Consider the following 26823-nt stretch of genomic DNA (forward strand, 5'->3'; position numbering starts at 1 on the left):
ACAGACTGGCTACTTGTTCTACAAATGTACCTGGCTTGTCACCATTAGTGCCTTTGCTCCTGCTGCTCTCTGCCTGGAATGACCTCCCTCTGGATATCATCTAGAAACCTATTCACGATATTATGGGTTTAATCTAAAGGTCCTCCACGGAGCCTTTCCTTTTCTCACTTGGAGCTGTAAAGTGCCCTATTCACATCTTTGTCCCCAGTAATCTTACGTTTTACTAATGTCTTGTCGGTATCCTAAATCACTGAAGAATAGGGACCATGTCCAATTTCTCCCTACAACCTTGGTTTTTAGTATTCTAACTTATCTGCTTACTGAATGGATAAATTAATGTTATCATCTGCATGCAGTAACTAAACATCTCAGTTTGCTGGAGACAAATGACTTCTTTAATCTGTTTTCCGGGTGTAAATATTAATCCACCTCTTCTAATTCTCAAAAATAACTTGGATGACAATTTATACTGCTAACCTATCTAGGCAATGGGAAATAATTCTGAGCAAGAATAGAAGATGATCAGATCTCAGTATTAGAAAGATCATTCTAACCAAATATGACAATAAATAAAATGACTCAAAAATTCAGGGGTGAAATGATAAAAGTGTGAATTAGGGTAATTGGGCTGGACAGGAAGTAGAAAGAGACTCAAGATGTAAAACCAACAAGGTTTAGTGACCAGTTAGACAGAGAGAAGAGGACAGCAGGGGAAACTGAGTAAAGACATTAATTCTGAACTGAGAAACTGAGGCAGTCACCAGAAGAATATTAAAGAGTAGGAATGATGATGGTTTCAATTTCAGACAAGTGACTTAAGAACCTGGAGGACAATTTAGTAGTTACATAATGAATCTGAAGCACATGAAAGGGGGTAAGATGTGACAGACTTACGTGTCAACCTATTAAAAATTAACAGAAGTCACACTGCTGAGTGAGACCACCCAGGTATACAAAATCAGCAGTTCTAATGAATAAAAAGTATTATCTTTTAAAATGAGATCTTTACAAAACTAATTCCAAATTTTGTTCTGTTCAACATATTGATTGTTTAATATGTGTGAAGCATGGTATTAAGCAGTTAGAAATGGAAATATAAGAGAAATACTGTGCTCACTCTGAGGTAGAAAAGAAAGATTACAGAGAAAGAATGGCATTGAATATGAACTGAGTTGAGAAAAACGCAAATTCAGGGTCTCAATTTTGACTGTGGTGTCTTTAATTTTGGTATAAGGACTCAAAATGAGTACCTTAACAGCTTTCGTTGCTTCAGAGCACTGAGCTTCCCACGGAGTATTTAAGCCTAAAATTTTCCATTAAAAAAAAAAAAAAAAACTTTGTAAAGTGAAAAAGGAAATCAGACGACTAGCTCAGGAAAGCCAATGTGCTATGGAAGTTGAATCTACAAAGTAGGAGAACTGGCCAGAAAAGTAAAAACTGCTTTAGAACACAGTTCTAAATGGCATTCTACACAAAACTTCCCATTCTCAGTGTCTGGCTCACTAGGATTATGCTTGAGTTGATAGTTTCATTTAAGGACAGCAGATGGTTCAAAATAAAGGAACCATTAATTTTGTCCCAGAAACAAACAGAAGAGTTCTTTATTCATTAATTATATGATGCAAATATCTGATTACAAGATTGTAAGACACTGATTCTTAATCTATTTGTATATTTTTCATAATGCTTTGTACCCAGTAGGTATTCAAGGAAAAATAAGCTGAATGAATGCATTTTACCCCTTCTATTATACACTTTCTTGACTTAGCTTCTAGGACATTACCACTCAATCCTGGTTTTTCCTCTGCTGCACTATTGACTCCCATGCATTCTCGTTTGCTGGTTTTTGCTCTTCTCACTGACCTTGTAATGATCAAGTCTCCCAGGGCACTGTCTTTGGTCCTCTTCTATTCCCATGTATGCTCACCGCTTTGGCAATTTCATCTAGTCTCATGACTTTAAACATTATCTTTAAGCTAATAACTATAAAGCTTCTATTTGCAGCCCAGCCTTCTCTTTAGAAATAATTATAAATTGTATATGCGACTCCTTACTCAACATTTCTAACAGACAGTTCAAATGTGACATGCTCAAAACTGAATTTCTGATCCATTCCGGATCCCCAAACTACTCATCCTGCAGCTTTCCTGGTCTCTTTGACAACAGCTCAAACTCTCTTTGATGGTTAACTCCAACACTCCAGTTATTCCGGCCAAAAACTTTGAAATCATGCTTGATGGCTTTCCTTTCCCTCAAAGCACAAATCTAAACCACTAGCAAATCATGTTTGCTAAACCTTCAAAAATATTTCCATAATCAACTACTGCTCACCACCAGCAATACTATCCTTTAGTCTGAGCTATGATCATCTCTTCCCTGCTCTAATGCGATAACCTCTAACTGATGTTCCTGTTTCTTTCTATCCTTGCTCCCAGTCTATTCTCAACCCAGCAAACAGCCAGGGAATGCATTAAAAAGTAGGATTACATTGCTCCTCTGCTTCAAAACATTTTGGAGGAAAACAAAACTCTTTTTCATTCAAAATAAAAGTCAAAAACATACAATTTAGAGTCCTGCATGATAAGCTCCATCTTACATCACCACTGCCTCTCTGACTTCATCTCTTACCACTTTGCGTTCGTCGCTCAGAGCTCCTTGCTATTCCCCGAATGCACCAAACACACTCTCACCTAAGGACCTTTGCAATGACTCTCTTATTCTACTTGGAAAGCTATTTCCCAATATATCCTGATGGCTAATTCCATCACATTAATTAAAGCTTTAAAAAAAATTCATCTCAATCAAGACACCAACTACCTTAAACTGCATCCACTCCTTGTCCATTTCTTCCAATTCCTTTATCCTGATCTTTTTAAAATTTGCAATTATCAACTAACATATTATGTAGCATACTTGCTTCCTGTATTTATCTGTCCATCTCCCTCCCTCTTCAGGTAGGCCTGTTTAGTTCACTGATACACCCTAGTGCACAAAATAATGCCTTGAACTGGTAAGCTTTCAATAACTGCTGAATATATTTAAAATAGATGCTTAACAGTCCACTAAAAAGAATAAGGAACTTCTGAAAGCAGAAATGACCCTGTGAGAATTTCATCAAATTATTTACCACAAATAAATCATCACTAGAATTCAATTTATCACTTCTTTATTGATACTTCTGTGCCCCCCAAACAAATTCTACACTCAATCAAAAGCACTGCCAACGATGGGACTTCCCTTAGGACTCTACACTTTCCCTGCTAAGAGCCAGGGTTCAATCCCTAGTCGGGGAACTAAGATCCCACAAGTCTCGTGGTGTGGCCATAAATAAATAAAAATAGTTTAAAAAGCACTGCCAATGAATCAAGCAGTTAGCATGTTATACGCTGCTAGATGTCAGAGCTCCAGTCTGTGTACTGTGGGCAGCTGTTTCAGCATTCATTCCCTTAAACAATGCTGCTGCTCCAGTAAAACAAGATGAAGTACTTAACACAGCAAACACTAGCCAACATAACTTTGTGAACAGTTCAGAAAATTTCCTAAGGCTCAAAAATAAGCAAACTAGGTAATTTTGTTAATAAAGAGAATTAGTTTTCCATTAACATGCTCTCTTATCACTGTGGAATTATGTTAGAAATCAGTATCAAAATGTATGTGAAAAATAACCCACTTATTTTCAAGTGCAATGTGACAGTTACCAAGAGAGATCTGACTGAGCCATTGAAAGCCTCAAAAAAGACTGAAAAAACACAGAGGATGACTGAGAAGACAGAAGAAAGTATTACTATCAAAGATACTTTAGAAACTTCATGCATTTGGAAATTAAATGTCCACTTTTAAATGATGGGTGTATCTAAGAAGCCATAACAAGGAAAATCAGAGAATATTTTTAACAGAATAAAAAGGAAAAGAAAATTTACCAGAATTTGTTGCAGGCAGCTGAAGCTGCTTGATACTGTCTAATGATATAGAAACTACAGTAGGTTCACCTGTTCAAAATGAACGCTTTCAATTAACTCACAACGACCTCAAGAATTATCAGGGAAATTAAGACACCTAGAACTACAAATTCAAGTCTTGAAAAGAAGGCTGTGGAAAGTGGTAGAATTTGCTTTGTTTCTATGCAAACATCAGGATCTCCAACAACAAAGTCTGACCCATCAGCTAAAATTACAGCTTGACTGTCATGTCACAAAAGGTCAGTCCAAATTACTGAGATCTACTATGCAAAACATTATAAACCTGAAAAACACAAAAGTGAATTCGGAAGAACTAACCTAAACCACTTTCTTTCATTTATTTCAATTACACACAAGACAATCCAACAATACATTCACAACATTGTTTTTGCTTTTTGGTTTAGGAAACATAGCACTTATTATGGAAACGTCTTCAAATTAAGGAAAACCTCAACCCGCCCCCTAAGCACTCTACACTGACCCGCAAGGTTAACAGGTTTTAGTTATTTGCCTGAAAACTAGCCTGCAGGTCAAATCATTTAAACTGATGTCATTACTGCTAACTCAATATACCAGGTTTTAGATCCAAGCACAAAATACTGTAAAATTTGCCAATGACACACAGTCTGAAAAATTACCTCCTGAACTGATCTTTAAATACGCAGAATTCTCCACTAGAATTCATCACCTGAACTGGACGCAAAGTTTTAAACTGATGTTGAAAACTTCATCGTTCAGGCAACTGAACAGTATTTAAAGTGCCTATACGGTTACTTTAAGATAAGTTATTAAACTTTCAGTAACTTTAACAGAGGTTTTGGGTTTTCTTGTTGTTATTGTTAATGACACAGCAGTTACATTTCACTTACAACTTCCACCTCCTTTTCCATAGCCTACCTAGTTACGGGACAATCTCACTCCGAGAACTGCATTTTACCCTGAAAAAATACGATTTAGTAATGGAGATTTCTTATCGAAAACACTGGGAAGTCACCGCCAAGTACCGGGTGTGCGGGGAAGGCAGTTTTTCGAGAAGGAAAGACGGCCGTCACCCGCCCGCGAGAAGGGCCCAGTTTAGGGCCGGGAACGCAGAGAACAGATAGTCTGGCAGCAGGTGCGAGGCTCTGGCAAGGGGACAGTCGCCGCAAGTTTCGGACCGACAGAGGGATGCTGTCCCTTGGACAGCGGGAGGCTCGACGGGTCAGCTGGGCTTACCTCGGGCGTCCGCTCGGGTGGCTTCTTCTTCAGCGCCTGCCTAGCGCCAGGGTCCACAGGTGAGTTCATGGTCGCGGCCCCGGCCCCCGTGCTCCCCAGACTGCCCTTAGCAGCCCATGAGACAGGCCATTTACCCTAGGTATTGGGGGCTACACCCTCCCCCGCGCAACTCCCCTGAAGAAAGGAACTCCGAACTGCTGCGGGGACCGCGCTTTGGCAAACAAGCCTTCGCAACGCCCGCCCAGGGCCTCAGCCCACGCGCGACTGGCCAGAGGGAAGCCCGCGCGGGGGCGGAGGGAAGGCTAGTGCGCGTGCGCAGCACGCGCAAGCGCGCAAACGAACGCCTAAGGGCGTGACTCCGCGGTGACGTAAAAACTGGGGCGGTGCCCCGAAGCCTCTCCCAACCCTTCTTCGTGAGAGTTGAAGAAACGTCGCGAGACTTCCCTTAAACCTGTCTCTGCTTCCGCCTCGGAGTTGAGGTTTCAGCCGCTCCAGCTTCCGGTGGCGGGGCCGGAAACTGGTTGTGACCGACTGAGAGAAAATAGCGTGTCGAGGATCGAACTGTGGGGCAGGCGTTCTGGGTGGAGAGTTGTTTGTGCCAAAATCCGGAAGTTCAGGGCGTGGCCAGTCTCGAGGCCGAGCTCCAGTTCTGCAGCTCCGACACCGCTCCCTCGGAGAATGTGCGGAAGTCGAGGCTACCATCCAACAAACGAGGGAGTTTCTACTCTATCTTGCCCCCCTGTCTTCTAATAAAACGAGTCTCTTGTGGAAGGGACCAGCCGAAAAGAACCTACTCTAAGACGGACGCCCTGACATCAGCGCAGAGAAATAGAAGCTTGATGGCCTTGAGCAGGAGCGGGCAGTCGCCGAGCCTGCCGCCAGCTCAGAATTAAGCGCTGGTGCGCAAAGTCAGTCTGGATTACGTTCACATAACCAATGCTGAGGCCAGCCCTCCCTCCGCTCAACCCCTTCTCAAGGTTGCCTGACTTAGGAGTGTGCGCTTTTTACATTTTATACAGTAGTCCGTTTCCCAACAGGCCGAATAATGCAAATGAACATTTATTAGCTAGTACTTTGGTAATAAAAACATCTATTCTCCGGGGCAGCCAGACATCTGTAGAAGTTGTTTCCACTGGAACGTCACTGACAGAATTCCAGAATCCATCCTTCTGAACAATCCTATTTCAGCGCCCAGATGGGCCGCACTAAGACACACAATCTTCCTTGGAGTGACATAATCATGTCCTTTCCACTGAATACAGCTTAGTATTTTAACAGTACTTATGGTTCACTAAGTAACTCTGATGTAAGATTATGATGTTGTTCCCATTAATTTTTTAATGACATGGTAAAAAAAATTTTAGAGTAACAAAGGGAAAAGGTTCAGGCTGCAACATTGACCATTTCAGGGATCTGGTAATGGCTGATGTTAGTAAGGGGCTTTGTTTTCCGCTGGTCATTCAGCTTGCCCAAACTTGGAAGTTTACAACATAATATTGGCACATTTCTTTTTTGAGTAGCGGGCAAAACTTTACCACGGAAGCTATGGCTCAGCCACTCAAAATTTTCAGTTGGTTACAAATAATTGCAATAACCTACTTTCGTCATTTTTTTGTGTGTATATTCTCTCAAAAATCTAAGATCACAAAGGTTACCCCATTTTTCAAGCATGTTTCCAAAGCCACACCAGTATTTTGAAAAGAGAGAAAAGGAATTAAAAGTACGACAACCATGAACTTGGATTTTTAAGGGCAAACATCTATATTTGTGTCTTTAATAGGCCATTTCTAGCTAAATAACTTGGTTATTTATTTCTGAACTTGTTTCCTTATCTGTAAAATGGGACTAGTAAAAGAACTACTACTTTGAATTTTCTGAGGATTGCATACATGAGATTACATACATAGACTTCCCTGATGGCTCAGATGGTCAAGCGTCTAACTACAATGCGGAAGACCCAGGTTCACTCCCTGGGTTGGGAAGATCGCCTGGAGAAGGAAATGGCAACCCACTTCACTATTCTTGTCTAGAAAATCCCATGGACGGAGGAACCTGGTAGGCTACAGTCCATGGGGTTGCAAAAAGTTGGACATGACTGAGCGACTTCACTTTCTTTCTTTCTACATACATGAGATAATTTATGTGAACAATCTGCACAGTATAAGCACTCTTTTATTATTTCTATTACATTACCTCTAGGAAGTGATTTCTCTAAAGCATAAAATAAAATTTGAAGAGCTGGATAGGGTTTTTTTCATCTGCTGTTTTTTTTCACCAGAACTATTCAGAAACACATTTAAGTATTCATGAAGATGTGGAGCAACAGGAACTCGCACAAACTGCCAGTTAAGTGTATATTGGGAAACCACTTAGAAAAAAGAAGTTATCTAAGTAAAGCTGAAATTTAACATATCCTTTGACAGCAAGCCCACTCCTGGATGTTTGTTCTAAAGAACACCCAGAAAAGATGAACAAAAATGGTCACTGTTCATATTAGCCAAAAATTGGAATAACCCATTTGTTCATCACTTATAGAATGGGTAAACTGTTGTATATTCTTTCAGTGTAATACCACCCCCATAGCACAAGAATGAATCTCCAACATAATGCTGACAGGAAAAAGAAGCAAAATATGGAGTATCACTACACAAAGTTCAAACACAAGCAAATCTGAAGAATATCACTTAGGGATGCATACAAAGAAGTAAAACCATAGAGAGAAGAGCAAGGAAAGGTTCATGAAAGTCAGGTTAGAAGTCACAAAATGAGAAGGCAGAGTATTATGATCAGGATAGGGCACATGGAGATGGGGGGGGTGGATTCTGGGTTGCTGAAAAGGATTTACTTCTTGATCTAAGTGATGGTTACAATAGTGTATATTTATTCATCTTGTACTTGACAAGGAAAATGAATTAAGTCTATAAAAATACTTATTAATATACTTTATTGTGATAAAGCAGCAACAGTAAAAACAGTATATTAATATCCATAGTAACTATACACAGCTAAATTTGAGGATATTTTCAAAGTCTATGTTGTCCTTTACCATCCTGTATTATGCTTTGGTATGCTAAAAAAAAAGTGAAGAGACAGAGTGAGAGCTCTAATAACTATCTTCAGAGAAAAGCCAACCTCCAGGACAGGATTCACCAATATTAACATACATCTAAAAGGAAAACATAATGGTTCTTAAATTCTAGGTGGTTGAATCTTTAAAGATGGTTAAATATTGCTTCCCTGGTGTCTCAGTGGTAAGGAATGTGCCTGCCAATGCAGGAGATGGAAGGTTCAATCCATGGATTCAGAAGATCCCCTGTAAATGGCCACCCACTCCAGTAGTCTTGCCTGGAAAATTCCCATGAACAGAGGAGCCTGGCAGGTTACAGTCCATGGGGTCACAAAAGAGACACAATTTGGCATGGACAGAGGAGCCTGGCGGGCTACAATCGATGGGGTCAGACACAACTTTGCTATGAAACAAAAACAAATCTTCAAAAAAGGAAAAAGCAGCTTGACTCTTTACCCAATCTTAACTTTTGTCATACTTATCACAACCTGACAGCTTAATATTTTTGTCTGTCTCCTCCACCAGCAGGAAATATGTAAACTTCATGAGAAACTTTTTTACTGACTTATTCCTGGTACCCAGATCTCTGTCTAGCACACAACAGGTGTTCAATCAATATCTGCTAAATGAATGGAACTATCTAAGGACTAAGTGATTAAGAGAGGATTTTGCTGTTAGAAAGATAGGAACTTGATTGCTCTCCTATGGAAAAGACGTATGTCTGGCTAGGCAACTACTCTATTATGCAAAACTGAATGCATACACAATCATATTACCATCTTTGCAGAACAACAGCAGACCAACAAAAAGAAGTTAACAGCACTGGTTTTAATAGCACCTGAAACGGTATAAGGAAGTGACATTTGGGGTATGCTGGGAGACTGAGTCACTACTACTGGGAAAATAAGAGCACTTGCTGGCCTAAATCCAGAAGGTCACTTTCTATCATTGAGTAAGAATCTTTGAGGGTGGGGTCTAGAAATATGTTCCAAGCACCATCTAGGTGTTTCTCACATGAAACCAGGTTTGAAAACTACTTTAAACTAACTCAGGTTCTGGCTAGTCAGACCCATCTTAATTCCAACAGTGAAAGATACTTCTGAGTGCTGAACCAAATGTGACACAATAATGGCATCACAAGTTTCTTGAGGATATAATAGTATCTTCCCTATATTTACACAACACTTCAACAATGTTATTCCCTTTCAGAAAATTTAGGTAACACTGCTTTTATCAATAATCTTACTTTGAGTGCTGGGGTGAATATAAACACATGTTTTGGGACTCTCCTTGATACAATGGTTATTTGGAAAGGAAGGAATTTCAAACTTCTTCAACTTAATATCCTCCTTAGAGTAAATACACATCTATTTATGGGAGGTCTAGTCAGATAGTGTTAACATGGGCAGAGAGCTGTCTGCAACCTGATAAAGGAATCAGTCTAGGCTCACACTTCTATGAAAAGAAGAGTCCCTTTTAAAGAAAAGGTTATAAGAGGACCAAGTCCTGGGGTGTGGGCAAGAAAGGAGCCTATGACCCGAGCATATGTTTTAAGACCAAAAGTTCTCCTGAAAAAATAATGGATGGAAATTTCATCCACTTAGAAATCTGTTAATTTCTTCTAAAACTTTAAAAACCTTTGGAAAAAATCTCTTTTGGACTGCCAGTATTTCCTTTCTTTAGGGAAGTCTAGAACAAACATAGTCAAGTCCACAGTCTGAACTACAGAGCAACAACAGGAAACACTACACTCTCCGACTTCCCTCTTTTCTATCTGCCTAAATCCTTCTCACTCAGTTATAATTCCCCAGCCCCCAGTGCACCTTCAGCTCATGTTTGGTTCCACTTGCCATCCCACCCCTACCTCCTACAATGGCAAAGACAAATAAAAGAAATCTCAGATAGCTTTACAATGCATTTATCACCACATCCTAATTAGAAGCATTCTGGTCTGAGATAGGAATTTTAAAGTAAGTAGTAATTTTAATTAGATACAATGTTCTTAACAGGTTTACATGACTTCTTCTAGGTGTTAAATGATTCTCAGTTGTTTTCATAAAAGTATTTAAAGAAATTTCCAATTTGTGATCATGAAAATTAAATATAAGAATATACCATATTTTTTGGCTACTATATTTTAACTCAAAAGAATGTATAGTAAATTCTGCCCACAATAAAATAGATACGGGCTGTACAGATTACCTAGTAACCATGCTGTGTGTGCGCGAAGTCACTTCAGTCATGTCCGACTCTTGGCAACTCCATGAACCATAGCCCACCAGGCTCCTCTGTCCACGGGGATTCTCCAGGCAAGGGTACTGGAGTGGGTTGCCATGCCCTCCTCCACCTAGCAACATACCAACATTACTGAGCATTTGGAGTGTGCCAAGCATTGAGGTAAACTCTTGATAGTCATTATTTCACTTGATTCTCACCACCTCATAAAGTAGATTCAACTAAATTACCAATACAGAAATTTTGGATTAGAGAAGGACAAACTTAGAGGACATTATGAACAAGGTCCCTGCCTAGAGGTGTCACACTAGGGAAAAGAATCCAGATGGGCAGGCAATAGAGTCTACAATGTTACATATACCTTATTAAATGTGAAAAAAAAACCAACATCATCCATCAAATTGACATGTGTATTTATTGCACAAATATCCCCTAGAACTGGGAGGTTATTATAATACAGGCGTACATTTGAGAAATGTATACAGAACAAGGAACATGTATTTACATTTTACATCTCCCACCATCTAAATAACTTAGAGAAAGCAAAACAATCTCATAAGACATTTAGCAGAAGTAGGCATTGTATAAAATCTGTTTTTGTTAAAGTGATCATCCCCAGTGTATGCCAATTTCAACAAAATGAAATCTGTGCTAGTATGTTTATTGCACTTAACATTTTCAAACTCAAAATTAAGACACATTAATAAAAGCCAGGAATATTTAAAATCAAAACAACTAGTTTATATACAGGAAAAATTAGTTTTAAATCTATAATGTAAAAGATTCCTTTTTCATTTCCTGCTGCAACGAACAGGTTTTTAAAATGTGTAATACATATCTGTCTGTACCATAAGAAGTTGAAAAATTGTTTTGAAAAGCCAAAATTCTTTTCACATTCATCATAATGACCATACTTCAAAGAAGTAGCAGTTCATTCCTTGGGTTTTCTGTAATGAAAGAATAACTATAACAAACAGAGCAAAAATTACAGGATGGTAAATTATAAAACTCAGGAATCCTGTAAGGATTAATGATTCTATAAGAAACCATAGTGCTTTCCCTTCCAAACAAAGCTTAAAGAATTACAGTAGCATGAGCCATCCATTTGTTGAAAACCAGATTTCCAAAATGGTAATTTATTACAGATTTCTAATAGATAGGACTGTGAATAATTTGATGATTAATTTTAAAAATAAGACACAAAAACAGACATTGTCTACGTGTCCTGAACTATAATGAGAAAAAATATAAGTGGCCCACATATGATCTTTTCCATATTCTGAATTCAGATAAAGAGACTGATTCATAAAATTCCAAACAACAGATCAGAGAATTTCTTTAATGAATAGACTAAAAAAAAACTATGCCAATGAAAATATATCCACGAACACTCTTTGACAGCAAGTCACCTATGGGAGACTCAGGAACTAAACCAGCTGATAGGATCAGGGGCCAAACTGCCTGCAGGCACACCAACTTCAGGTTTACATTCCATTAAAATAACCATTTCATCTCAGTCTAGCTGGAGATTAGAACAAGGTAAAATGTGACCCAATGCTATAAATTTGAGGTCAAAAAACTAAATAAACCACAGAAATTTCCTTAATTACTGAAAATTTAAATAGCAAGAATGGATGCATTATACAAAAGATACTAACAGAATAAGCAAGTGGTTTTCAGTTTTAAGCTAATCAGCTAATTATGATGAAAATAGTTCATGAAAGCAGAAACCAGTTTCACTTCTTACATTAAGAACATCTTAGACCAGATAAGTAAAGGATAAACTATTAATATAATGTAGTATTTCAAGTAAACTGAGGTAGTAGAGCATACTGAAAATTTTATCTACCCATCTTTCTATTTACATTACTTACAAGAGTTTGGTTCCATATTAGCCTTTCTCACAAACAACCCTCCCCAGTATATACAAAAACAGTTACAACTGAAAAGTTGAAATCTTTGAAAAAAATTAGCTACTGGAAGGGAGGAGCTATTAGAGAAAATAAAATTTTAAGAATTAATAAGTTTCTTAGTGTAAATTGACTATTATGAAGCAGTGAAACAAATATTCAGTTCCTATGGGTTCAAGAAGGGCTTGATACCGAAAACCAAGGGCCTCGGCTACCTGAGCACTTTTAAAGAAAATAGTATTATTTCTGCCAATGCTTTGGTGCAATTTTTAATCCCAATTTTAATTTATTAAATTAGATGCAAATATGTAAATATTAACGTTTATAAGAATTAGCTTATACTTACAAACAAAACAAATGGTATAAAGCAGTATTCTTATTTTGGGAATCTACATTCCTCAACCTTAAAAAGAGATTGGCTTTACTTATATTTTAGGGCGTGTGAAACAGAAAAATCACCAGAAAGTAATATTTCAATACTATATACAATTACTACTAGTTGAAAATATATCTTTAAAAAGGCATGTTTACCAATCTTGGATTTCTACCTCTGGCTTTTTAAAAAATAGATACATATGTACACTTGGGTGGATAACATAACACAAATTTATACACTTTATTCTGAGTTTATTTTAATTAAAAGTTGTTTAAAATACTTTGAGAAATACTTAGAAATTAGCTATTTTGAATTGAAAAACAAACAAACAAAAAACAAATAAACACAACTTTACAGATCTCTGTACCTTAGAAACAAAGAAAACGAGTGAAATGACTATTTCTGGGCCATTTAGTGAGATATCTGTTGTTACTTACGAGCTCTGGCAAGACTGTAGTGATCATAATCAAATTCTTCAATGTTACTCATTTTATAGAAACTTCTAAGTTACAATGTGGCTTCTTCAAATGCTTTCCCCCCAAATGCTTTTTTAGTTTCACTTGGTTAAAAATCTACCACCATCCAAAAGTCCAATCAAAATGAAAAAGTCATCCAATGGTGACATGATATGCACTGCAATGCAGAATACCAAGGTGACTGATTCATTCAGATGAAAGTCTGACAGAGAAAAAAAATTGCCATAAATGCATGTTGTGACTGCTTCCTTGGTTTCTACTTAACTTTTGACTGAAGTTAATTTCCAACAGCCTTTATGTTAAAGTAGTATCTGAGCAACATACGGGGAGTGAGTGCTTGCTACAGCAGCCAAGAGAGGAAGATCACTGGATTCAATCCTGAAATTAAAAAAAAAAAAAACTCAGTTCAGGTTTTCTATACCCAGTACATAAGTCCTACAGGCAAAGACTGCTACCTGTAAGGTCACTATACATCTCCAATCAAGGTCATTGGCCACCATGGCCAAAATGAAAAAGGGAAGAGAGCTGAAGATAATGAAAATAAATTTTTCCATAAGTAAAAACCATAACCAAAGATTTTTTTAAAAAGAAAACCTCTGAAATGCAACAGAAACGAAGTCTTAAATGTAGAAAACCATCTCAGTGATCTGCTGATGGACCATGCATGCATAAGGGCAAGTGATGATGTCTAAGAAATACTATATAATAACAGAATGACAGCATGCAGCCCTATTGTTCTGTATACAAATGTTTCTACAGTAAGATTCACTGGAAAGAAGTAATGAAAGCCTCTTAAAAATACAATCTACCACAAATAATGTACAGGAAAAGAAAACTGGACAATAAATATCAAAATAAGTTATGTAGACTCACTTATGGTTAGAGAATAAATCTGAATAAAATCAGATTTCATTTTTCAGCAAGTAGCTTAGCAAAGATTAAAAAGTTTGGTGATAAAAGTAGTAGGAAGAGTGTGTTTCCCATTGTTTGTGGGAATTTATTCTGGTACTTTCTGAATAGAATTTACTATTGTCAAAATAAATACCAAGATCTATCAACAATTTAATACACATGTCCTTTAATTCAAAAATCCTACTTCAAATAATGTATCCTATAAACTTTAAAGAATTATACTGATTCCAGCACTGATCTATAATATCAAACTACTGAAAATAATCTAAACACCATACAATGAAATGCAATATAGCCTTTAACCAGTATGTGCGGTACGTGCTTAAATGAACAAACATTCAAGATTCATTAAAAGGCAAGTTGCACAATGGCAAACAGAGTATAAACTAATTTGTATTTTTAACCCTACACATTTAAAAATTCTATAAGAAACAATTCATTAACTGTGTTTGGATGGAAACAGAAGTTGTGGAAAAGATGATACAACTTACTTTTCACTTTATGCCAAAATGCATGTGCACTGTACATACATTACCTTAAAAATTAGTTTAAACTTTTATAAAATGAAAAGCTTCACACACAGAGAATCATTTCCAATCTGGATACTAAGGAATAATATTAATGAAAGAATTTAATCTGGTTTCAGACATACAGTAGTAACTCAATATTGACTTTCTCCCTTCATGAAAGCTAAAACTAGAAAAAAGTTCTAGCTTGTTTTAATTTATTCAACCAGCATTTCAAGAAATAATTCATGCACCTGCGCATGCACACACACACACGAAAAGTGGCCACAGAACGCAATGAAAGGGGCTATACTATGACTCCCGCCAATTTCCTCTTTGTCCTTCAGTTAGGATTTTACATAACTAGCTTCTTCCCAGGAAAACTGCAGAGTATTAAGACATAATATATAAAAAATGGAGAAGGAGCAATAAATATGTAGATAATATACCACCATCCAGAGTGCCATTACTTCTTCAATCAGTTCATCTGGATGACAGGGCAAATGCTGGGAATGATGAGTTTATAATATATTTAATAAAAATGAATATTCAATTTTTCTAATGCAAAAATTTATATTTTAATTCATTTCTATTAAACTGCATTTCTCAGTCCAGTGAACTACACAGGGACAGTGCCTTTCACATCAGTCCAAGACTAGGTTCTGCTTTTATACTGTAAAGCGCAACCCAGATGATACTACTGTACAGCTTCTAACAAGACAACAATTTAAAAAGAAAAAGGCAATTCTGATGACTGTTCCTTTCCTAAATAAAGACAGTGCAATGAGAAAGCAAAGCGAGAGAAGAAATCAGGAACGTACCCTAGAACCACTCCCAGTTCCTTGACATGAACACGCATCTGCCCCCTCAGGTACTCAGACAGCATTTTGCTCTTGAAGTACAGCTCCTGTAACCGGTCTTCAAGATGCATTACACACTGCAGTTAGGAGGGAACCGAGAACGAGGTCAGAAAATGCACAACGCAAAGTAATGGCAAATTCCACAGCATTATACTTTGACAATTCTACTTAGCTATTTCAACATAATCTAAAATTTGGAGCATATTTTGAAAACATGCAATATTAGCTAAAGGAGTGTAAACTCACTAGCTTGTATCAAAGATTTAGATTCTACAGAGCTATTTTTTAATGTGGTAAATTATATGTAATATAAAGTTAACCATTTTAAATATAAGAGTTACCATTTTAACTACTTTATATAACTGAGAGGCATTAAGTACATTCAAAAGGTTATACAACTTATCACCACCATCCATATCCAGCACTTTGAAAAATAAGTTTTTATTCCAAATTTGATAACTGTAACTCTTATAAATTAATATACTTCAAATGTATTTACATTAGAAGGCTGCATTCTCCTATGGAAAGCAAAAGAAAAAAATTTCCAGCAGCTCATAGAGAATGCTCTATAGGCCTCACTAGAAGAAATGTTTCTTGGCTGGAATATTAAAAACTAAAACATATACATTTTGTTTCTTGTCAATTAATTTGCATAAGTCACTAAAATAAGTGTCTTTTCATGTGAATTGTTGATATGCATGTATGAGGAAAAAGCATGAGGTGTAGGTGCTAACATACTAAATTCCTGCAGAGTATTTCTCTTGTATGAAAACTGGCTGCTGTTACAGCTCCTAATAAAAACACATTTTCTTTTTCTTCAGGAAAAAAAAAAAACTGAATAGATTTCTTGACACACATTCTTTTGTGGTATATTTTTGGTAGTATTAATGCTCATGTAGACTGAAAATGCCGTAAGTGAAAAAGAAAATATCTATAAAACATATGTTAATAATAGGATTCATACACACACACAATTTACCATATTACCTACTGTTAGGCACACAATTCAATATTATTAAGTATATTCACAATGTTGTACACCGTCATCACTATCCATTTCCAGAACTTTTTTCATTATCCCAAACAGAAACTCTACATCCAGTACACAATAACCCTTTATGCCCTCCTTCCCCCGACTCCCAGTAACCTCCCTCTCTATTCTGTTTCTATGAACATGCCTATTCCAGACACCTTATGTAACTGGGACCACACAATATCTGTCTTTTTGTATTTTGCTTATTTCACTTAGCGTAACGTTCCAACCCTGCTGTATCATGTATCAGAATTTTCTTCCTCTTTATAGCTGAAATATTCCATTCTATGTATTACACATCATTTACTGATGTACATGAGTTGTTTCCAATATTGTCTATTGCAAGTAATACTGCTGTGAAAAATAGGGAACAACTGTTCAGTCCCCGCTTTCAGTTATTTTGATTATAAACATAGAAGCAGACCTGCTGGACCACATGACAATACAATGTTAAACTTTTTGAGGAATTGCCAAACTGTTTCCACAGCAGCTACACCATTTTACATTCCCACCAGCAATGCATAAGGGTTCTGATTTCTCTGTATTCAATATTTGTTCTTTTGGGGGTTTGTTTGATCAAAACCATCCTATGGGTGTGAAATGGTATTTCAATGTAGTTTTGATTTTCACTTTCCTAATAACTAATGGATGTTGAATATCTTCTCATGTGTTTATTGGCTATTTGTGTAACTTCTTTAGAGAAGTGTCTACTCAGGTCTATTGACTATTTTTTGAGTTGTTTCTTTGCTGAGTTGTAGGAGTTCTCTATATATTCTGGATATCAATCTCTTTTCAGATGCATGATTAGTAAACATTTTCCCCTGTCCTGTCAGTTGTCTTTTTCCTCTGCTGATACACAAAAGTTTTTTAGCTTGATGAAATCACAATTTATCTATTTTTCCTTTACTGTCTGTCCTTTTGATGCCAGGTCCAAGGAATCACTGCTAAATCCAGTATCATGAAGATTATCCCCTATATTTTCTTTGAAGAGTTTTATGGTTTAATATTTAAATATAGGTGTTTTTTTTTAAACTTTAGGTTTAAGTTTAGATTTAAGTTAAAGGTCATTTTTGTTAATGGTGTAAAGTAACAGTTCAACTTCATTCTTTTGCATGTGGATATCCAGTTTTCTCTAGGCCGGAATACTGGAGTGGTTAGCCTTTCCCATCTCCAGGGACATGTACACATCCAGTTTTCTCAGTAGGATTTGCTGCAAAGACTCCTTTCTCCTTTGAATAGTCTTGGTTTCCTTGTCAAAAACCAATTGACCAAAAAAAAAAAAAAAAACCAATTGACCATATAGGGTTTATTTGGGGGATACTATAATCAATTGGTCTATATGTCTGTCCTTATGATACTACCACACTGTTTTGATTACTGTCCCTTTGTGTAAAGTTTTAAAATTAGAAGTAGTGAGTCCCCCAGCTTCATTCTTAGTGCTATCACCTTAATAATACTAAGTCTTCCAAACAATGTGAAATGACTTTCATTTATTTATGTCTTTAATTTCTACCAGAGATGTTTTGTAGTTTTCAATGGAGAAGTCTTTTGCCTCCTTGGTGAAATATATTCCTAAGTAACTTATTCTTTTAATGCTACTGCAATTGCCTTCTTAATTTCTTCTTCAAGACTTCATTCCTAGCATACGTAAATGCAACTATATTTGCATGCTGATTCATCTTGCATCTTTGCTAAATTCATTTATTAACTCTATCAGGGTTTTTTGGTGGAATCTTAAGTTTCCTACGTATAAGATCATATCTGCAGAGATAGTTTTATTTCTTTTTTTCCAATTTGGATACCTTTTGCTTCTTTTCTTGCCTAACTGCTCTGGTTATGACTTTCCAATACTATGTTGAATAAAACTGGTGAAGGTGAACAACCACATCTTCTCCCTGTTCTTAAGGATAAAACTTTCATTAGTCTTTAATCACTGACTATAATGCCATCTTGGGTCTGTCATATATAGCTTTTGTCATGTTGATCTACAAAGGTTTTTCACTATGCTGTATTACAGTTCTCCTAACCAAAAAAGGAAAGAATCTTGAAATCTTGGAAATGGCATCTTCAGAAAAAGGTTACCAGTGTTATAAAAAAGGATCATCCAGGGACCTCCTTGGTGGTTCAGTGGCTAAAACTCCACACTGCCAGTGCAGGGACCCTGGGTTCAATCCCTGGTCAGGGAACTAAATCCCAAATATTGCAACTAAGACTTGGCACAGCCAAATAAATAAATAAATACTTAATTTAAAAATTTTTTTAAAAATGATCATCCAAAGTCCTAATATGAAAATGAGGATACACAATGCACTGGCATTCTGCACAGAGCTTAGGGCTTGTTACATGTCATTACTTCACATAATACTAAGCCAGGTACTGCAGAAATCATATAGACTATATAGACAAGTACACGTACATATTCCTTTCTGTCTTAAATTGAGTTGCAACAACAAAGTACCACAGACTCAATGGCCTAAATAACAGAAAATTATTTTCTCACAGTTCTGGAAACTGGGAGTCTGAGATCAGGGTGCCAGCATGGCTGAGTTTTGGTGAGAACTCTCTTCCTGGCTGGCAGATGGCTCCCTTCTCCCTGTGTCCTCACATGGTAGAGCAAGTGGAATCTCTCTCTTCCTCTTCTTATAAGGCCACTGATCTCATAGAGAGTCCCACTCTCATAACCTAATCTAATCCTAATTACTTCTCAAAAGTATCCCATTGCAGGCTTCACATATTGATTTTAGAGGAACACAAACATTGAGTCCATAACACCTTCTTTCAGGAAAATAATAATGAAGATAACAGTAGTATTCAATGTAGGCACATGAATGACAATAGGATTAAGTTAGTTATCACAGTGCCAATAGTAATTCAAGCCTTACACATACTTACAAAATTTGGAGACAGGTTATGTTTATAAAGCTGAAGAGTGGAATGAAGCAGATTGGAAACAAGACTGGAAACCAACACTTCCTTTCCCAGTTTATTATCTGTCATTCGTCTCTGGCTACTGGCCACTTGAACAGTCCATTTATCCATATCTGCTATAATACAGACAGCTTCTGCTATTGGTTCATCCAATACTGGATGCTGGAAAAAAAGAAAAAGAAATCATCTTAAAAAAAGAAAAGTTTCCAAAGATAATGTTAATGGGATGGGCAAGGAAGAGATACCAGACAAAAACAAAACAAAGGAATATGAAACTTCTGAGAGTTACTGCCAAAGAATCCTTGACGGTGAAGAAAGCAGCTAAATAACAAATACCCTGAGATATCTTATAGAAATCATAATAGATTCATTACCAGAACTTTGTATCCTTTAATCCAGAAATTGAATTTTAAAAAGTATTTTGGTCATTTATTCAACAAATTTACTGCCAACTATGTGCCAGGCAACTGAAAGAAAGCATTTTTACTTTGAAAGAGCTGAATGTTTTAAAAATAGGAAGGAAATAAATTCACATGAAAGGTCAATGATAAGGTTCTGTGCTAACTATCCCATCCAGTCAGGCATTAATTTGTTTGAGCACCTCCAAGGCTATCCCTTGATTATCTCTTCCTGACTATGTGTACTAGGTTTTTATATATCCAGAGTATAGATACAGCAGTTGAAAAGGAGACAAATCAACACATACTATAACAAGTCTCTCAGGATACGTGGTTAAATGGGGGGAGAAAAGTCACTACATGCAGCTTCCCAGGTAGTACAGTAGTAAGGAATCCACCTGCCAAGCAAGGCAGGAGACACAAGAGATGTGGGTTTAATCCCTGGGTCGGGAAGATCCCCTGGAAGAGGAAATGGCAACCCACTCCAGCATTCCTGCCTGGAAAATTCCATGGACAGAGGAGCCTGCTGGGCTACAACGGAGTTGCAAAGAGTCAGACATGACTGAGCATGTGCACATGTATGCACACTATATCCCAGTTATGTTCTTAAAAATTCAGATCTTTATCTAAATGAAAATGTATAGAAAAAAGAAAATACTCAAATCAAACTCTCTATTATAAAGTTTCCTGTGAAGAAGTACGAAATATTAAGAGTATACAGAATTTTCACTTTTGGCTTTGTATATCTTTATACTGCTTAAATTTCTATCAGAAGCATTCATCTAAATGATATTTTAATAATTTAAGAAACAGAGAGAAAAAATATTTTTAGCTCATATATATGGATAAAAGAACCACAGGCATATGCCTGTGCCCTTGGGTTCCCATGGTTTACCCACAAAGAATTAAGTACACAGTACCACCATAAATAAGAGATACTCAATACATCTTTTCGTATTCAGAAAGATTAGGCTTTCTTCACCACTGGCCATATGAATTAACATATTAGCAATAAGACTGAAATATAAACTACAATCTGAAATACTTAAACCCAATGGCCTTTCTCCTTTATAATTTTCACTGTTACTAAAATTTCATAGCAAGAATGTAACAAGTTTACTCCTGGAAAAACCCAAGTTTGGCAACCCCCCAGGGATATCTCCTGGTCCAGAATAAAGTTCTTTGCTTGATGCTAAGGAAACAAAGAGAAGGGCACTCACAGTCCTATGAGGGAGCTAAAAAGAAATACATACAGAGCTATGAAAATACTTGTGTAACGAATTAAACAGTCACCAAGTGATGGGGTATCAGAGGAGGGCAACAGTGGGTTCTGTATGACTGGAAGTTACACAGGAGAAGGAACACAAGGATATGACACTGAAGCATGAATAGCATTCCTAATGAAAGATGGAAGAGGATTATAGATAATTCCGTAAAGGGGAATACCATGAAAAGACTCAAAAAGAGAAGTAGATGCATGTAACCAAATTTGTGGAAAATGACACTGAAAAGTGGGGAACAAGAGAATGCAAGAAGGACGCTGGAAAGCTAACACTGTGAAGACTTCCCATGAAACTGTAAATTCTATATTTGTTTTTATAAATGGTAGTTAAATATTTCTTATTCAACTCTTACCAAGGATATAATACTTTTCATCAACTTCAATACTGAAACATAATTTTGAAAATGGTATATACATCTAAAGAGGAAAAGTAAATCTTACATTTTTAAGAAACAAGAGAAGAGTGAATATATATTTAATGTAACTACTTTTGTTCTTATAAAAGAAAAATACGGTGGGAGATAGGATTAAATAATTAAAGTGGAAAACAAGCTGTGAAAGGAGGATGCTGCTGCTAAGTCGCTTCAGTCGTGTCCGACTCTGTACGACCCCATAGACGGCAGCCCACCAGGCTCCCCCATCCCTGGGATTCTCCAGGCAAGGACACTGGAATGGGTTGCCATTTCCTTCTCCAATGCATGAAAGTGAGAAGTGAAAGTGAAGTCGCTCAGTCGTGTCCGACTCTTCGCAACCTCATGGACTACAGCCTACCAGGCTCCTCCGTCCATGGGATTTTCCAGGCAAGAGTACTGGAGTGGGTTGCCATCGCCTTCTCCGGTTAAAGGAGGATATGTCTTGCAAAAGCAGAGGGCATCTTCAGGAGATGAGAATCACAATGGAAATCCATCTACTAGCCTCACAAGGAAATGCCTAAACAGGTAATGAGGAAACTGCTATGAAATAAACATATCTCTTTTTTAAAGGCTTAAAAACTTCTTTAGAAATTCACTTTATAGCTCCTCAATCAAAAGTCACATGGCTAAGATTTTTAAAGCTATTTTTTTTTTGGTAAGATAAAGGAAAATGAGCCCACATCAGTAGTTTCCCAAGAAGTGTTAGTTTCTCAGTCATGTCCAACTCTTTGCAACCCCATGGGCTCTACAGGCTCCTCTGTCCATGGAATTCTCCAGGCAAGAATACTGGAATGGGTTGCCATGCATCATCCTGACCCCAGGATCGAACCCGAGTCTCCCAAATTGCAGGCAGATTCTTTATCCTCTGAGCCATCAGGGAAGCCCAGTTTCCCAAGAAAGAAGGGCCTAAACCCCAAGTCTGAGACTAGAACTGATTCAAATCAAACTCACTTACAATTCAGTTCAGTCACTTAGTCGTGTCCGACTCTGCTACCCCACAGACTGTAGCACGCCAGGCTTCCTTGTCCATCACCAACTCCTATAGCTTGCTCAAACTCATGGTGATGCTATCCAACCAATTCATCCCCTGTCATCTGCTTCTCCTGCTGCTTTCAAACTTTCCCAGCATCATGGTCTTTTATAATGAGTCAGCTCTTCACATCAGGTGGCCAAAGTACTGGAGTTTCAGCTTCAGCATCAGTTCCTCCGTTGAATATTCGGGATTTCCTTTAGGATAGACTGGTTTGATCTCCTTGCAGTCCAAGGGACTCTCAAGAGTCTTCTCCAACACCACAGTTCAAAAGCATCAATTCTTTAGTGCTCAGCTTTCTTTATGGTCCAACTCTCACATCCATAAATGACTACTGGAAAAACCATAGCCTTGACCAGACGGACCTTTGTTGACAAAGTAATGTCTCTGCTTTTTAATATGCTGTCTAGGTTTGTCATCACTTTTCTTAAAAGGAGCAACTGTCTTTTAATTTCATGGCTGCAGTCACCATCTGCAGTGAGTTTGGAGTCCAAGAAAATAAAAATAAAGACTGTCACAGTTTCCAATGTTTCCCCATCTATTTGCCATGAAGTGATGGGACCAGATGCCATAAGCTTAGTTTTCTGAATGCTGAGTTTTAATAAAGCCAGTTTTTTCACTCTCCTCTTTCACTTTCATCAAGAAGCTCTTTAGTTCCTCTTCACTTTCTGCCATTAAGGGTGGTGTCATCTGCGTATCTGAGGTTATTGGTATTTCTCCCAGCAATCCTGATTCTAGCTTGTGTTTCATCCAGCCTGGCAATTCGTATGATGTACTCTGCTTACAGTTAAACAAGCAGGGTGACAGTATGCAGCCTTGACATACTCCTTTCTCAACTTGGAACCTGTCCGCTGCTCCATGTCCAGTTCTAACTGCTGCTCTTTGACCAGTATACGGGTTTCACAGGAGGCAGGTCAGGTGGTCTGGTATTCTCATCTCTTTAAGAATTTTCCACAGTTTATTATGATCCACACGGTCAAAGGCTTCAGCAAAGTCAATGAAGCAGATGATTTTCTGAATTTTCTTGCTTTTTCTATTATCCAATGGATGGTAGCAATTTGATCTCTGGTTCCTCTGCCTTTTCTAAATCCAGTTTGAACATCTGGAAGTTCTCAGTTCACATATTGTTGAAGCCTAGCCTGGAGAATTTTGAGCATTACTTTGCTAGCATGTGAGATGAGTGCAATTGTGTGGTAATTTAAACATTCTTTGTCACTGCCTTTCTTTGGGATGGGCTTCCCTAGTTGCTCAACTGGTAAAGAATCCGCTGCAATGCAGGAGACCTGGGTTTGATCCCTGGATTGGGAAGAAGAGAAAGGCTACCCACTCCAGTATTCTGGCTGGGGGAATTCCAAGGACTATACAGTCAGTGGGGTCGCAAAGAGTCGAACATGACTGAGTGACTTGCACTTTCTCTTCTTGGGGACTGGAATGAAAACTAACCTTTTCCAGTTCTGTGGCCACTGCAGAGTTTTACAAATTTGCTGGTACATTGAGTGCAGCACTTTAACAGCATCATCTTTTAGGATTTCATACAGCTCAGCTGAAATTCCATCACCTCCACTAGCTTTGTTCATGGTGATGCTTCCTAAGGACCACCTGACTTCACACTCCAGGATGCCTGGCTCTAGGTGAGTGATCACACCATCATGGTTAGCTGAGTGATTAAGATCTTTTTTGCACAGTTCTTGCCACCTCTTCTTAATATCTTCTGCATCTGTTAGGTCCATACCATTTCTGTCCTTTATTGTGCCCATCTCCGCATGAAATGTTCCCTTGCTATCAATTTTTTGAAGAGATCTCTCATCTTGCCCATTTTATTGTTTTCCTCTATTTGCATTGATCACTTACTTAGGAAGGCTTTCTTATCTCTCCTTGCTATTCTTTGGAAACTCTGCATTCAGATGGATATATCTTTCCTCCTCTCCTTTGCCTTTTGCTTCTCTTCTTTCCTCAGCTATTTGTAAGGCCTCCTCAGACAGCCACTTTACCTTTTTGCATTTCTTCTTCATGGGAATGGTTTTGATCACTGACTCCTATACAGTGTTACACAGTTCCTTAGGTGCTCTGTCTATCAGATCTAACCCCCTGAATCTATCTGTCATTTCCACTATGTAACAGTATAAATTCATTTTAGGAGTTGTTAAAGAAACAAGGGGGCAGTACCAGTGATTTATTCTGAAGCTGCTTCTTTTCACTCAATGGATTATCATAAGCAATATCCTAATCTGATAAAATTTCAAGTTAGTCAATTTCAGTCCTTTCCTTAACCATCAACTTCTGGGAAAAAAACAGCCTATACCCAATAGGAACATATTCTTAACTGAGAATACATTTCCTATTTTGTGACCGGGAAGTATTTGAGGCTGGATACAAATACTTTCCTCAAAACTAGTCAGTTTTCTTCATTTATCTTTTTTTTTTTAAGAGAGAGAACCCCAATATTTTAAACGGAACAGGTTTTAGGGACATTACAAACTGCTGTTCAAACTAGCATTGTCTTTGGAGAAGAAACTACCAAACATGAAACAAGAACATGAAAATAGTTCTAAATTTAAAAATTGCTCAATATCTTCATCTCTGGGAATCTAGCCGAAAGAAATAACCTTAAATTCATAAAATGCAGCAACAGTATCAATATTACTTATAACAATAAAAGAAAGAAAAGTTGTTTTTTAAATTTGAGCAATGAGACTAAAGAACACAGAAATAAACCCATGTATATATGTTCAATTAATTTGACTAAGGACCCAAGAATAGTTTCTTCAATAAATGGTGCTTAAGAAACTGAACAGCCATACTGCAAAAGAATGAAACCGGACCACTATCTTATACCACACACAAAGTCAACTAAATGAGTTTTATATACCATGACCAAATGGGATTTTTCTCCCCCCTAGGAATACAAAGATTGGATTAACATCTAAAAATCAATCAGTGTAATCTATCACATTAACAGAAAAACCCACATGATCATTTCAATAGATTCACAAAAAGTATTTGACAAAACCCCACACTAGGTCATGATTTAAGGGGGTAGGGCACAGAAAACTCAAAACAATAGGAATAGAACTTCATCCAGCTGATAAAAGAGCATGGTGTAAGAATCCAACAGCTAACATTATTATGCTTAACAATTAAACACTTGATGTCTTTTCCCTAAGAAAAAGAACAAGACAGAGATGTCTACTATCAGCACGTCAGTGCAACGCTGCACTAAACGCTCTCGGCTATACTATCAGGCGAGGGAGAAGAGAGGCACCCAGACTGGAAAGGAAGCCGGCAACATGAAGCTATATGTAGAAAATCTCAAAGAAGTCACGCAAAGAACTATGAAAACTAATAAAAGAGCTCAGCAAAGCATCAGGATACAAGAGCAATATATAGAAAAATCAACTGTAATACTATATGCCAGAAATGAAAATTAATTTCATTCACATTTATGCATCTGCAATATTTTGATGTTATAAATAACTTGGTGATGAACACCTAAGAATACACATAGTATTTTCTGTATTTTCAGATTTCCAATTTGACAGATTCCTTTCACTTATTTTCATGATGACAGGTACAAAACATACAGGTAACTACATATAAAGTGATGGATTTAGAGGAAAATTGTGTTACACACTGTGTGTGCATCTGTGTGTGTTCAGTCGTGTTCAGCTCTTTGCGACCACCAGGCTCCTCTGTCCATGGAATTTTCCAGGCAAGAATACTGGAGTGGGTTGCCATTTCCTTCTCCAATTATACACTGAAGTGTGACCAAAACAAGGCAACTCTGGGTTCTACTGGTTAACAGTTTGTCTGAAATTAAGAGCAGTGAAGGTCACTCACCTGCACCGCATGAGACAAATCTGACACCAGACACTGACGGAGCCTCTCATCATTCCCAATTCCTTGAAGAACAAAGTCAGGGACGTAAGAAGAGCAATAGCCACCTAGCAAGGATCTCCCAAAGTTGGCGATGTTGGGCTGAACAGCACTCACTTCAATTAACTTCGACCTGGGAGAAAAGTTCCAAAAGAAGGCATATCTATTCAGTAATAAATATATTTTAAAAACATACAAAAAAAATTTGGACTCTACTAATCCACATTTCCAGTACCATCATTCTCTATAAAATATACTAAAACTAAAATCATCCTAAAATAAAAAATGGCCTAAAAGCAAACCAAAAAAACACACTGGCTTAAGGGCTCAATGAGAACACAAAACACTCC

General features: G+C 37.4%; 2 protein-coding genes across 5 annotated transcripts in view; both read right to left on the reverse strand.

The window, feature by feature from the left end:
- Positions 1-5469, reverse strand: part of RAPGEF6 (Rap guanine nucleotide exchange factor 6) — a 236880-nt gene extending 231411 nt beyond the window's left edge. For all 3 annotated transcript variants that reach the window (XM_043465975.1, XM_043465974.1, XM_043465976.1), the window contains exon 1: positions 5175-5469. In XM_043465975.1, coding sequence (XP_043321910.1) covers positions 5175-5243 — 69 coding nt within the window. In that variant the 5' untranslated portion in view covers positions 5244-5469. The remainder of the gene's footprint in view (positions 1-5174) is intronic.
- A 5403-nt stretch (positions 5470-10872) lies between these two features.
- FNIP1 (folliculin interacting protein 1) overlaps positions 10873-26823 on the reverse strand; it is a 120083-nt gene continuing 104132 nt past the window's right edge. For both annotated transcript variants that reach the window (XM_043465979.1, XM_043465977.1), the window contains 4 exons: positions 26438-26606; positions 19442-19639; positions 15478-15593; positions 10873-13616 (listed from right to left, as the gene is read on the reverse strand). In XM_043465979.1, the coding sequence (XP_043321914.1) occupies positions 13538-13616; positions 15478-15593; positions 19442-19639; positions 26438-26606 (562 nt within the window). In that variant the 3' untranslated portion in view covers positions 10873-13537. The remainder of the gene's footprint in view (positions 13617-15477; positions 15594-19441; positions 19640-26437; positions 26607-26823) is intronic.

This window comes from Cervus canadensis, chromosome 4 (genome assembly GCF_019320065.1).
Source record: "Cervus canadensis isolate Bull #8, Minnesota chromosome 4, ASM1932006v1, whole genome shotgun sequence".
Lineage (NCBI taxonomy): Eukaryota > Metazoa > Chordata > Mammalia > Artiodactyla > Cervidae > Cervus > Cervus canadensis.